The sequence below is a fragment of the Syngnathoides biaculeatus genome, chromosome 5 (genome assembly GCF_019802595.1).
Source record: "Syngnathoides biaculeatus isolate LvHL_M chromosome 5, ASM1980259v1, whole genome shotgun sequence".
Lineage (NCBI taxonomy): Eukaryota > Metazoa > Chordata > Actinopteri > Syngnathiformes > Syngnathidae > Syngnathoides > Syngnathoides biaculeatus.
The window spans coordinates 9,565,071-9,580,034 of NC_084644.1; the positions used below are offsets into that span (position 1 = coordinate 9,565,071).

The window sequence follows — 14,964 nt, forward strand, 5'->3', positions numbered from 1 at the left end:
GCAACGGCCAGACCGTACGAGGAGTCCTATTAGTATCTGTGATAAATACGAGGAACGAGGCGCAGGTGTGCGACTCACTGATTCCTGCCGGTGCGTGCCGTGTCGGGGACCGGCAGAGCCAGGACAAGGACCGGCAGGACCACGATGAGCAGTTACTGTTGCAGTTTTAATATGTATCAATGTCTCGGTACTTTTTCCTCCAAGCCCATTTCTAAGACCCTCAAAGGTTGTAAAATGAGTACTAAAACCGTCACGCTCGTTGTTTGTTCATGGCTGTTACATCTCCTCTGCAGATTTGCTTCACAAGTCGGTGGAAAGCGTCTTCGTGTTCCAGGAAGCGAGCGAAGGGGAGGCCCACGCGACCTACGACGCCATCGTCGTGGAGCAGTGGACCCTCATTGACGTAAGTGTGTCGATTTTAGCTACAGGACGTACTGTATACGTCTTCGGGCGCTGGTTATTCTCAAATCGGCACACTGATTGAAAGCTTTTGATTGTGAAAGGCAATGGAGCTTTCCGATGGCAATCTTAAGCTCCTCCCCTTTTCCTTGTTCCGCAAGGTTCCAAAATGGCGATTGAACAGAACAGGTTTGAACTGGATTCTCTGTCGCGTATTCCAGATAATATTGGGGTATGTTTTTTTGCCAAATGCATCAGATCTGTCCAAGAGAGTTCTACGGAGAGGTCTCAACTATTTCACGCTCGGACATGTACACTGAATTAAGATTTCGGACGGAGCAGGACGCAATGTCAGAGTTACAGCGAGACGTTGGAGATCGATGCAAAAAAGTTTGACGCCTCACAAAATTCATATTGAACTCTGACAGGATAAAATAGTGGAATCGTAGTGCGCATGTAAAGCAAGGGTGGGTACTTTTTACTTGGAAGATCACGAGTAATATTATTGTAGTCTCTAGAAGTGAGTCGGTGTATTCATTTGACTTGGCTCGTAATGGAACCCAGTGCTCTGTCTTAGAAGTCTGATGTGATACACAAATACACACTTTTCTTACATGACATTGCACACTTTGTATGCCTAACCGGACTCTTCGGCATAAAACATGACACACTTCATTCAGCAGGTCAGTGATACACTAACAAAGTAAAAGTTGTTCTCCTGCAATGTATAAAGCACTGATAATAATTCAGTCAAACTCAGAAAAGTTACTTCTCCCTCACTTACCTTCGAACATACAGCCTTGTTTGTTGATATTGTCCACATTTAGTTGTACGTGCGTTCTTCCACAAGCCTTAATCCATCGTAGACACTTTGTCAACTGTGTTTTAGGCTTTCGAAAATGAATCAACCAGGGCCCTTGCAAACTAGCCGGATATCATTCATCAGAATTGCACGTTCCCCAAGCGCATCTGAGGATCATTTTCCTCGTAACATTAACTTTTCCAAGCGCCCTCTACTGACAACCAGCATTGCTTGTGGGACAATACAGCGAGAGGGGCGTGTCAAGCCAGGGGTTAAGACAATGCGGCTCTCTGATTGGCTATTATTGTACGAGTGATTGACAGGTCGGAAAGGTCCATCGCATGTAACATCCTGACAATGCCAGAACAGCAATATTTTGAGCGATATCGCAAACAACTCAAGGCACAAGTTAACGTGATGTCACAACAATTGCTTTCCTGTCTCCTCCAATAATGTAAAGACCCAAACCACATGGGTAGAAATCCAAGAAGAACCCTAATTTAAACCCTACCTAACACCTGTGGGGGTTCTTCAATCCCAGGGTACCACGAATTTTGTCTTTCGTGTGTGTACAGCATTTGTCACCGTCACAGTTTTGCTGCTTTTAAGATTGTTTTCATTGTTTGCGGAATGAAACATTGAAACGTGCAGTACATCTTATCAACACATTGACCGTCCGTGTGTGTGTGTGTGTGTGTGTCCGTGTGCGTCGTCGCAGTAAACAAGCCCTTATCTGTTCCCGATTATATCATCTGTCAGCAAAGGTTTGGTGTTAAATTTGATTTCTGCCCAGTGTCGGTAAAAGGTGTGTGTAGTTGCTCGCTTGTCCATGCGTGTACTGTGTCTGCGTGTGTGTTTACAGATGATATCTCACTAATTGAATTTAGACTTTTCTAAGTGTGAAAGGACATTTTCTTGTCCCACAAATTCGCTCTCGACAGTCTGCTACTGCACTAACGGATTTAACAGGCTTATAGTCAAGCTAGTCTGGGGATACATGAACTACAGCAAAGTCATTATATCGAGGACAAAAAAAAAAAAAAAAAATTCAATACATTTTTTTTTTTTTAAATCTCAATCCGTTGAAATTGGATTTAAATTGGAATTAAAGCCTTGAACTTTTGGGAAAATTGTGGACTTTACATGTTGCTCATTAGTAGGATACATCCCCTAAACTAGTTGTTTTTTTTATATGAGAAAAAAAAATAGAGGATGCAAGTACCTCCTGCTAGAGATTGTGGAGAGAAAAAGGCGACACATTTTCACACGTTCTAGGACTGTCCAATAATTTTAAAATACTGGAAAGACAAACAAAATATGGAGAAAATTATGAAAGTCAAGATTCCTTTAAAATTTGAAACCTTATTCTTGGGATTAATACCGGACACTGATGTTACTACATAATGACAAATCAAGTTTATCTTAATTTTGTTCATTGGTTCCCACCATTTATTCCTTTTGTTGTTGTCATTATTATTATTACATGATGTGCAGTATATTTTTTTTAACTTGCAAGTATTGCATCATGTCTTGTTGTCAGAACAGGTATCACCCAAGGGTTTTGATACCAAGAAAATTTGAAACCTAAAAATAAGATTTTTACTTGACGCGAATATGTAAATCATTGTACATTGCTTTTGGAACATTTGTTGTAATGTGCTTAGAGGTGGAATAATTTTTCTTCACAACTATGATTATTTTTCTTTTCCCTTTAAGGTATTTTTTTTTCTTTTTTTTCTGCTCACTTACGGGTAAGAACTTGGTTGAAGATGACCTACTAGAATAGATAATTGGAGATGAGAGAACCCCTCCTCTTCTGTCATTTATAAAGGTATTATTACCCCACTGTTAATGAATGTAAATTAATTATTTTTTCTTGCCTTTGTTTTTTTTCTTTGTTTGTATATAAAAATGTGGAAAAATGCAAATGATTTTTTCCCTTTTTTCCTTTTCTTTTTTTTATAAAAATGTGGGGGAAAAAAAATATAGAAACTGCATCTTAACGGAAATGACATTCATCACTGTACAGGATATGTTAAACATGTTATCTTAAGACAACAATGCAGGAAATGTTGCATTTAAGAAAAATACCATTCACCACTGTAGAGAATACATTGAAGATGACATGCTTCAACATTAAGATAATATTTCAGGATGTTATCTGCTCTCCGCACAGAGGTTATTTATTATTTATAACTTCCAATTTAAACTACTCTAAACTGTCCACAAAAAAAAAGGAAACATATAAATACAAATGAACATATATAAAACACCAAAATGTTCAACCAAACCGGATCATTTAGTCTAAGAAAAAGTCCACTACTTATTATACTTGAGATATAAATGTGAATGGAAATTAGTATAGATGTTATGCTAATTCGAAAGTTTCAAATCGCTATTACTCTTTCACACGGTGTAGTCTGCCTATTGCCTGAAAGTTGCTAGTAGTAGTAGTAGTAGTAGTTAGTTTAACTTTTAAAAACAAGACTCAAAAACAATCGTAGGCCCGGTAAACACACACACAAAGACAATCAACCTGGTTTTGTGCCAGTTTTGCCCGTTCCCGACCAGGAACCTCAAATGCCAGATTGTCCTTTGGTCTGAGTGGGTTACCTCAACAGAATTATTTTCCAAAGCAAGTTATTTTTTGAAGTTCTTGCCATTTTACACGACTCCGTCAATATTTGCCAAAGATCAGCACATATCCGGAAACCTTTCTTCCTCCCTGGTTTTACGACATCACGTGATCAAGCGACGTTTCAAGATCGGTGCCGGAACAGAATCTGTGTGTGTGGTGTGTTCTGTATTGAGTTAATAGGGGGGGAGGAGACACCACACAAAAATGCAACCAAAAGTGATAAGTTTCTGACTTTGTGGGGAGTCTGTCACAGATTTAAAAAAAATAATAATAATAATAGTAATATTTGAACAATTCAAAAATGGGTTTTGGAAGCCAATTTGGATTACTCTTCATTTACCTTTCCAGGGAGTCATCAGTCAATGACTGAGATCCGTTCCTACAGTAGCGACTGAACTCGAATTTCAACTCAAGTCGGATTACACCATTAAAATCAGAATTTACATCAAAATACTTTGTATAAAAAAACAAATATATTGAAAGAAACAAGATGATGTACTTAGCATTACTGCTGAGAGGTGGATGGAGAAGAAGAAGAAGAAGGGGAGGCGGTGCTTAGCAACTGCAAAGGAACCTGTTCCTCAATCCTCTCCATCTCGACAAGTATCAAAGAACCTTGTTTTGTGATCATTGAACAGAACCCTTCACATGCGCTAAAATACGGGCTTTGTCTTTAATAATTGTCACCACGGTCGACCGACTGAAGCCTCGGTGGTGTTGGTTTCTCTCCTTTCTCCAATCTTTTAATAATCTTGACCTTCGTTTCCATGGTAATGGATTTTCTTTTGGCTGCAGAAGCATTGCGAAAAGACACAGCGTTCTTCTTTGCGGCCATAATATCGAAAAAGGACGGCAAAAAAATGCGAAGATACTCCTGGCGGACAAACACGGACGAGCATCCGCCAGACAAAATGGCGGACGGGGGACGGGCGTTGTAAAGTCGGAACGTCTTAGTCGTCGAGACCGTCTTAACCCGAGGACTCCCCGTACTTTTAAGTTCTTCTCAAATTGAATTAAAATCAAGCAGAATGCGTCCTTAAGAAATGTTCACATTAATTCCAACTTTCGGAGCAATTGCGAGTCAAAATGAACTGATTTAACATTACGGGACGCCCTTTCCAGCGACTGGCGATCATTGTTCCTTCATTCTTATCGAAGCGGCGGAACCTGACACGCCGAGCGCGACCTCGCACGCTGAGCGGCGGCGCAAATTAGCCCCGCTGCTATCTGGGTCGCCATTTCTCTCACCTCTGCCAGGGAGAGAACTGAGATATCACACACCGCAAGCCATGTGCGACATGCAATCTGGAGACGTCTCAGTCTTCAGCGCGGAAGTCGCTTTCCGTCATTGAAGACTACCCCAGTGTACGCTCACAATCTTAAATTTTAATTCATCATTTTATACATCCAATGCCTTCGCGGCGTTTAAAATCCAACTCCATATGGACTCATTTCTTATTAATGACTCATTCTAAGATGAATACAGTGACTTACAGCAAACATTGCGCATTGCGTGAAGTTTCTCTTAAAAAACAACAAAACCTGAGCGCAGATGTGTCATCTATAAACAAAAGCTGATGAAATTCAAAACTCTCCCCATGAATAAAAATGACACAGCAGCAAGGAGAGGTAAAAAAAAAAAAAAAAAAAAAAAAAACAAGCCGGACTTCAACGTGGTTTTTGACAAAGACGACTTTTTGTGATTTTAGGAGACAGTTTAACGCTGTTGACATTTGAATGCAGCACATGCATTTGTTTACTTGAACGCGTCCTGCTGCTTATTATCACTTATTTCTCCCGCCTGACATTTTTATATTTATTTTTCCCGCTTTCCCCTCCAGGCTATGTTTGGCTCGTATGTCGCCGAATGAATTCGGATTGCATTTGAATGTTAGTGATGTTCGACATTTATTATTTGTGTCAGTTTGCGGGCCTCATTACCTTTTTTTCATTTATTTGCCTTATCGAGCCGCATTCATTCAGACTTGAGTTGTTTCATTTCCTGTTGGGGCTACTTGTTGTTTTTGTTATGATTTGGTCCACACATTTCAACATCGGTGATGTGGGCAATTTACATGAAGAATGATAGCGTTTGATTATCCCCCCCCCCCCCCACACACACACACACACACACAAACACACACTCAAATCTTGTCCTAAAGTAAATAAAGTAAATAGTCCACACAGCTGAGTGTCAGGATTCGCCATTAAACAACTCAGAATTCCTCCCACAATCCCAAAAACATGCAACATTAATTGGACACTAAATTGCCCCTAGGTGTGATTGTGAGTGCAGCCGTATGTGAGCCCTGCGATTGGCTGGCGACCAGTTCAAGGTGTACCCCGCCTCCTGCCCGTTGACAGCTGGGATAGGCTCCAACACTCCCCGCGACCCCCGTGAGGATAAGCGGCAAAGAAAATGGATGGATGGAACTTACAAACTAAGACGTTAGCTAAAATACGCAATAAATGTGAAATCTTGGAACAAACGACTTGTGTGAAAATGACACAAGGCAACTTCAAATCTTCTCCCAGATCACACTACACGTCGAGTCTCATGAGAATTCAGCTAAATCACAGGAAACTTCGAGATCTGACAAAACAGTTTAATCACACAAGAGTTCAAGTACATCACGCCTGACAACTTTCAGTCCCGCAAGGTTTACATGAAATCCCAAAGACGTGACTGTATGGCACAAGATTTCTGTGAAATTTCACAACTTTTTGCTTTGGCCCCATTATCATCATCAGCATCCCTCCTTGGCACCCACCACCATTGACTCTCGACCAGAAATTAAGATCACGCTCAAATCGCACTGTATTTGCTTTGCCCTGACAGGAATGGGTACATTACTCAACTGATTATTCTGCTACAGTCTTGATAAATGTATATAATTTAATACAATGTCCATAATACACAACGGTGTACCTTGCTGCTTATTATATAGTCACTGTGGTTTGGCAGGCGCGTATGCGCCCGCGCGCCGTCGCACTTGCAAATCTGCATGGTCGAGCACGAAATATCACGCCAATAAAAATGGTTAGGAGTAGAAATACATAGATATTAAAAGATGTCGCTTATTTTTGTGTAGTCTTGACGGATGTTCCCTCTAAGCTGTTGTCGAAAATCGATCCAGCGCAGTGAACCACAGCCTGACGTCTTTTTTTTTTTTTTTTTTTAACACGGAAGCACACAGTCACTAATAACTCACTGCTGCTCAGCCTATTTCTACTTCCTAGTTTACCTGACACCACCCCCCTGCACTCTTAAAGGGGTACATTCATAGTTACAAACAGAACACACGCCAGCAACTTTATATCTGCGGGTATGACACCTGAAACTTTATATCTGCGGGCATGACTGATGGACGACACCCGTAACTTTATATCTGCAGGCATGACTGACCACACCCTTACATTTTTCAAATGTGAGTGACTGTATTATATTAATACCACTTATCTACGTATACTGTATATAGGAATTGCAGTTCTTAACATAGCCAGATTGACCAGATATTGTCTATAGTATAAGGCACAATGCACATATTTCAGACAAATCTCTAGGCATCTGCTATTTTGGAATTTGCTTCAAAAAAATTTTTATGAAAATCTTTTCTGTAACATAAATGTATGGCTACAGTCTGCCAGTGAGGCATCTCATCCCAAAAAGGAAAAACATAAAAGGCAGAAAATGTGAATGTTTGCCACAAAGTGAGCAGTTTCACTGAACAGCCTGTTTTTTTTTTTTTTGTTTGTTTGTTTTTCCAAGGTCTTAGATTGCTTCCCTCAGCCCATTGCGCCTTTGACGCATAGCAACCTGGGATTTTGCTGTTTGTTACAGTTGTTGATTTATTTTTCCTGCCGTTGTAGCAAACTCCAACATGACACCAAAACCTTGTACGAGAATTACAGCCTTAAATCTTAAAGCCTTATTACAGGTTCATGGAGTTGCAATGTGCAATGTTGAATGTAATGGGCGGTGTGTGTCTTTTCCACGTAGGGTTTGCAGGTGAAGGCTGATTATGTTCCCCTGCTGCAGTCCTTAGCCATGTACGGCTGGAGACTCACCTGTGTTCTGCCAACACCCGTCATCAGGACCAACAGGTATCACCTACACTTAACATTTAGTAGCAATGATGGCTACTGTAATTTTGTGAAAAGTCAGAGACAAACAGGAGGATGTTTTGTATATTGGCTGAGGCTTCTTTTTTGGTTTGACGCTACCATTATGGGGTCACGTTGGACATTTCCAGGGTCCTTCAAAGACAAACCAGTCTTGCAGATTTTGTGTGATAGCTACAAAATTGTTAAGAATCTACTGTATACTTTAGCAGTCACTCACATTTGACGAGTGCGTTTGCACCCGCGCGCCATCACACTCGCAAATCTGCACAGTCGAGCACGAAAAATCACGTGCGTAAAATTAGTAGAAAAAATAGATATTGAAAGACATCGCTTATTTTGTGTAGTCTTGACATTAATTTATGTGTTTATTTCATAAACGTCATTAACTAAACAAGCCTCCTCCAAAACAAAACAACCATACTGAGCATGTACGGAACTGATGCCAAAAGCGGACGTTCGGAGCTGCTTCACGTTCTGCGAGCGCATTTACGTCGAAAGTAGTCAACATCATGAGTCATGTCAAAGGAAATTCAGTTACACTAGAGGTACTCAATCCGTCGATCGCGAGGCAGTGTGACGGCGTGCGCCCCCCCCCCCCCCAAAAAAAGACGTTATACTATCATCCACTTCGTCGCTTGATTCAAGTCTCGCCAATACGTCGAGCGGACGCACATAAAGGCGCGTTCTAGCAAGCCAGCCTCCTATTTACGGCAGTCGCGGCGATGCGCTCATGCATCCCCCTCAACATGGTTTATAGATTAAGATATAGATTTCATTAATGGATTGACAATAGATACCGCCGTTAACTACGCTAGATTATAACAATATATCATGATTGCCGACAGGAATGTTTGTTCCAATGTATTGCTAGCTTGTTGTCACTACCGCCGATGATGTTGAACTAAACATTCAGCATTTTCAAAACATTGCGGGGATAGACCATTCGTGTTTAATCCTTGACAGGCCAGCACATTTTACTTTTTTTTCAGGTAGTTTGTCAGATCAAGAATTTTTTATTGATGAAAAATTTTAAATCATGTTCTACTAATATCAGTTGAAATTGAAAAAGATCATTTTTGAGTTTGAATTTTTTTTTCTATTTTATTTGTAATTAACAGTTATGTTTAATATATATATATATATATATATATATATATATATATATAGTAAGTTTCTTTCGGCTTGTCCCTTTCGGGGTCGCCACAGCGTGTCATCTCAGATGAACGCACATATATGTTTGGCACATTTTTTTACGCCGGATGCCCTTCCTGACGCAACCCTTCTCAGGGAGTGGAGGCCCCAGTGGGATATGAATATATATATATAATTTTAAGGTCTCCAGATTCCATCCCTTATCACACCCGCAACTTTATCTGCGAGCATGACTGACCACACCCGTACATTTTCCAAACGTGAGCATGAGAGAAAGACGGAGATAAATTCCAAAACATTTGAGTTTTTGTCATGGGCAGAGCACGGCTAAGTTTTGATGACTCACCAAACCCAAAATGTTAGCTTAACTTCACAAGGTCAGAGTCCAGTTTATACACCAGAATGAAATTTGGTAAGTATGTCTACCAAATCAAAAGAAAAATGTCTCAAGAAGAGACAGCAAGTTTGCAAATTTGGTTTGAAGTGACCATTATCAATTTCCAATCCCTTCTAATGCAAACACGTCCTGGAGTTATGGTCCCATTACACCAATTTTGAAAGGCATATACTGGGCAGATTCAGCAATGGTTTGTGTCTGTAGTGACGTTTCTTTCCACCCTCGTTTGGCCTAGATTGTATAAAGTGGAACATGCACTGAAACACATACCATGCACACCTTGTCTTGAGTTGCGGTTGAAACTTCCTCCACTAAGACATTGACCTAAATCTGCGCCTCAGAACCGTTTAAAGCAGAGCGGCTGCCGCCCGTCACAGGAAAATCTCCACCCGGAAACGCTTTCTCTGCTCAGTACGCAGGCGGTGCATCGCTAGTGGCAACGAAGACATCCGTTTTTGGTTAAAAGGAAGAAATCTGTGACAGAAACGTCATATGTGGAAGCCTCAACGCTCAAATGGAAATTTCCTCTAAATGCTGCTATTCAAGTTACTTGACAAATTCAAGTCACACGTACTTAAAATGATCAAATATTGGAGGCACACAAAGTCTTCTTTTAGGTTGAGGCCACGACAGGCATGGGAGAGTAAAAACTAGCCCTATCATTAGTCCATTATGCCAAGAATTTTCTTACTGATACGAAAACAAGTCTGAGGGTGACTACAGTTCAATTGAGGTATTGTGCCACTGTCTAAATCAGATGAATAACTGGATGAGCCAAAATTTTCTAGAACTAAATCACAACAAAATTGACGATTGTTTTTGGCAATAAAGAAAAGAGAATTGCTGTTATTAAACACCTGGACTCTCTATCTTTAAAAACCAAAGACCAAATCCGAAACCTCGGTGTTCTGATTGATTCCGACCTGATTTTCAACAGGCATATCAAATCAATCACAAAAACCATCTGAAGAAAGTAAAAGTATTGAACTGAAAGTATTAAACAGCTGAAGACCAAAACAAAGCGGTCAGAGCATATACCTCCAATCCTAAAGTCCTTGCACCGGCTTCCAGTCAGCTTTCAAAGTTCTGCTACTGGTCAATAAATCACTCAATGGTTTAGGTCCTGAATACATGAAAGAAATGCTTACAGAACACAAACCTAGTAGAGCTCCGAGATCGACTGACTCGGGTCAAATAGCGGAGCGCAGAGTCCAAAGCAACCAAGGCGAAGCAGCATTTAGCTCTTATGCTGCACACAAATGGAAGAAGTTGCCAACAGAGGTGAGGTCAGCCGCGAGTGGGAATGTTTTTAAATCCAGGTTGAAAACTCTTCGGTTTTTTTTTTCCTCATGCTTTTTAGAATATATCCACTTTTTGATCATTTTACTTGCACTGTATGGGGTTTTAATTGTCTTTTTAAAAAATATTTAGTTTATCATTTTTTATTGTTTTTATGCCGTTTTAAATGTTTTATCTCTTTGTTTTCAAATGCCTTCAATCATGTAAAGCACATTGAGTTACCTCAAGTATGAAATGCGCTATACAAAAAATTTGCTGTGCTTAGCTTACCAACCGGGATACTTATACTTTAAAAACAGAAAAAAAAACATCTCATTGAAAATATTCCAGCACGAAGGTTAATGCATCGGTCTCACAGTTCTGAGGACCGGGGTGCAAATCCCGGCCTTGGCCTGTGTGGAGTTTGGATGTTCCAACAGTGCCTGCTGGGTTTTCTCCCGGCACTGCAGTTTCCAACAACATCCGAACAACATGCTTTAATTGGAGACTCTAAATTGCCCGTAGGTATGATTGTGAGCGTGACTGTTGTTTGTCTCTATGTGGGCTGCGATTGGCTGGCAACCGGTTAGGCTGTACCCCTCCCCCTCTCTTGCCTGAAGTCAACTGAGATAAGGACCAGTGTGTTTGCAACGCTACTGAGTTCATGTAATGGATGGATGGATGGCTGTTAAAATATCAATATTTTGTCCTGAGAATTGATTCTTGGATAAGGAACGTTGGTATGACAGTACCAATATTTCAGTATCAGCCCGCCCAATACTTCCCAACACTGCCCAATCCTTTTTATCGCAAGCCATTCTGGAGTAAACGGGACATAAAACAATTCACTCAGTTCACAATTCTATTGACAAAAAGTTACATCTAATATATATATCCCACGAAAGCGAGCGTTACATATTCCCAACAGCACACCGTCCGAGTTTTTTTCTACCCTTTCACAACTGATTCATTATCTCACTAGCACCCCCCCCCCCCCCCATCCCGTCGCACACAAAGCGCCTCCGCGCCGCAACAGCGCTAATTAATCAAGTCGGCCTAGATAGAGTACAACAAGCAGCTTATTTCTCACCCGGCCCGCAAACAGTTTGATGATACATTTCACTCCGATACTCATTAGGCTTGTTTGTGCGGCGGCGACTGTTCGCTCGCTCACTTAAACAACACGTCTGCAAACGTTTTTTTGTTGTTGTTGTTGTTTTCGCCTGGTCTGTAATGGATGCTAGCGGGCGCTCGGCTGGCGTATCCGCGCAACATTAACCCCGGGTGCTCGTCTCGCCTTGGCTGCATTCAATTAGCGTAGTCGGTGATTACATTTCGAAGCCATTAAGTCGTTTCTCATCATTTGCCGACAAAAATCGCGCGCGGCGGAGACGCGCTAAAGATGTTTGACGGATGTACGAACGAAAACAAAAGGTCATTATGGCAAAGACAAAGACCGAGTAGGCTGTTGGATCAGTTGTTTGAAAACTTCCGAAATAAATGTGCTTTTTGCTCAGACATTGAATAAAACCTTCAAATTGGAAGTAAAGTGCTGACAAGAAACTACTCAAGTACAAATGCTACAGTGTAGTCCACTTTTCATTTAGTAGTATAAGATTTTCTTGTCTCTTTTTGAACCTTATTCCATGTTGCGTTAGAACACGACCACCTCCAGTTCCATTCACTGCTGAATAGATGTGAAGTCTTAATGGCGCAGCAGAGTGTGTCGCACAAAGGCCTGTCATTTCCTCAACAAGCCAGACCGAAGCTTCTGCTGGGAAAGCGCACTCCCTTTTTTTTTTTTTGCCTTTGATTCCCCAGGAAGCCGTCCAGCATTCTTGACAGCCCAGAAAATAGCTCGCAGAAACGGCGCGAGGAAGGCGCTAATGGAAAAAAGAGACACTTTGTGAGGCTATTTGGGTGGTTTATATAAGAACTCTTGCATCTATTTCATGTTGAGAACAGGGAAGATTTGTAGCTAGGCTTTTAATGGAGTCGAGTCATCATCAGCTAGCCGGAGTTGTTCTTCGTGGCCGACGCGGACGGGGTCTCGCTTTAGCCCGAAAACAGCACGGGGGGAACATGAAAGCCGGGAAAAACAGAAGCAAATCACAACGCTCTCGGCGTCGGGCAGAGCAGATGTCTCGTTAATATGAACGGCGTGGCGAAAGAACAAAAGAGCGCGGGATTACAGAGGGGCGCCGACCTGAAGCATGGCACCGTCCTGCGTGGAAGCGATAGGAAATGTGCTCAAAGACATTTTAAAAAGTCTCACCGGTGTGAAAGTAACACTGATAAATGACAGATAGGGGGGCCTAGCTTAGGGTAACTGACAGACAAGAGCGGTCGACGAGTTCCATCCATAATCACAGTCATATTCACACCTACGGACAATTTAGTGTTTAATTAACCCACCGTGTGTATCTTTGCAACGAGGGAGGAAATCAGTATCTGGAGAAATCATCCATCCATCCAGTTTCTTTGCCGCTTATCCTCACGAGGGTCGCGGGGAGTACTGGAGCCTATCCCAGCTGTCAACCGGCAGGAGGCGGGGTACACCCTGAACTGGTCGCCAGCCAATCGTAGGGCACATAGAGACAAACGGTCACACTCACAATCACACCTAGGGGCAATTTAGAGTGTCCAATTAATGTTGCATGTTTTGGGGATGTGGGAGGAAACCGGAGTGCCCGGAGGAAACCCACGCAGGCACGGGGAGAGCATGCAAAAACTCCACACAGGCGAGGCCAGGATTGAACAAGGGTCCAAAGGGCTCAGTGTCGAGCCGCTACTTCTCCGCATTGAGAGGAGCGAGATGAGGTGGCTGGGGCATCTAATTCAGATGCCTCCTGAACGCCTCTCCCTGCTGAGGTGATCCGGGCACGTCCCACCGGAAAGAGACCCCGAGAACGACCCAGGACACACTGGAGAGACTATGTCTCTCGGCTGGCTCGGGAACACGTCGGGATCCTTCCGGAACAGCTGGAAGAAATGGCCGGGGAAAGGGAAAGCTGGGTATCCCTGCTGAAGCTACTTCCCTCGCAACCCGGCCCGGAAAAGCGGTAGATAATGGATGGATGGATGGATGGATGGATGGATGATCGATCAGTGAAATATTTCTTTGTCCAGTCTGCGGCCTGGTACCAAATGGGCTACAGCTGCTAAAGATTGGTCTACGGCATGATGTTTGGGGACCGCTCCTGAAAAGTACTTTGTCGCCTCTGTCTGTAAAAGGTGTTAGAGAAACTTTGCTTACGTAACACTAAATTTGATCTCAAACTTAAGGCACCTAGATTTTATTCCCAAGACTAGTCAAGACCAAGTCTCCAAGGTCATCAAGCACATCACATTTTTAAATCACTACTCGTGAAATCATTTGGGAAAAGCTTTATTCAAGTTTTTTCAAGACCAAGACCTAATCCAGTCTTGGTCTTGACTTAGGTTTCAGTCGACGTGTGTGGTTTTTGATGCTACAACTCCTCAGTAGTACATGACTTGGTTGGCATAAATAGGGGAAGTGAGTATCGAAAGCAACTTGGGATAAAACAATGAAATTTGCTATTTTTTTGCTGTTAAGCCATGAACGGGAAAAAAAAAAAAAAAAAAAAATCAACCCTGTATCCAAGAAGGTTTTGTTAAATCTTGGCGGATGAAACCAACTACCAGACAAACAGAATTTTTGGGACATTTCGACCTTGGCAGACATCTGTATTCTACTGAGTACCAAATAGTTGGTAAAAAATGGGATATCGGCTTGTCAGATGATTTATTTGTTAAACTAATCTAATAAAAATCTGCAAAATATAAATATGTACCAAAGAACTAAACGCCTACAAAGAACCATTTTCCCTATATGTATTGATCATGTCATTCATTCTTCTTGTGTCCTGCGTAGTGATGGCAGTCTGGCCACCAAACAGATTGTGTTCCTTCAGCGACCTGTCCTGGGTCGTAAGCAGAAGGAATCCAAGGTACGTGACTTCTCCATTTCTCTCTGTTTTCTCGCCCAATGGCACAAATCCATGGCCATTTACACGCAGATGTTTTCCCTTCTAACCCAAACACAAAACACTGTGGCCACTGTTGTGAATTCCTGGGCAGAGTGCGTAATGTTTACAGAAGTCAAGCTGGACATTTATTGGAGACGACCTTGAATAGTAGTGATAACCCCCA

General features: G+C 41.9%; 1 protein-coding gene across 1 annotated transcript in view; it reads left to right on the plus strand.

Annotated features, from left to right (window-relative positions):
* Positions 1 to 14,964, plus strand: part of LOC133500805 (raftlin-like) — a 114,646-nt gene that overhangs the window by 90,430 nt on the left and 9,252 nt on the right. The window contains exons 7-9 of the mRNA XM_061819946.1: positions 294 to 403; positions 7,840 to 7,943; positions 14,687 to 14,762. Coding sequence (XP_061675930.1) covers positions 294 to 403; positions 7,840 to 7,943; positions 14,687 to 14,762 — 290 coding nt within the window. The remainder of the gene's footprint in view (positions 1 to 293; positions 404 to 7,839; positions 7,944 to 14,686; positions 14,763 to 14,964) is intronic.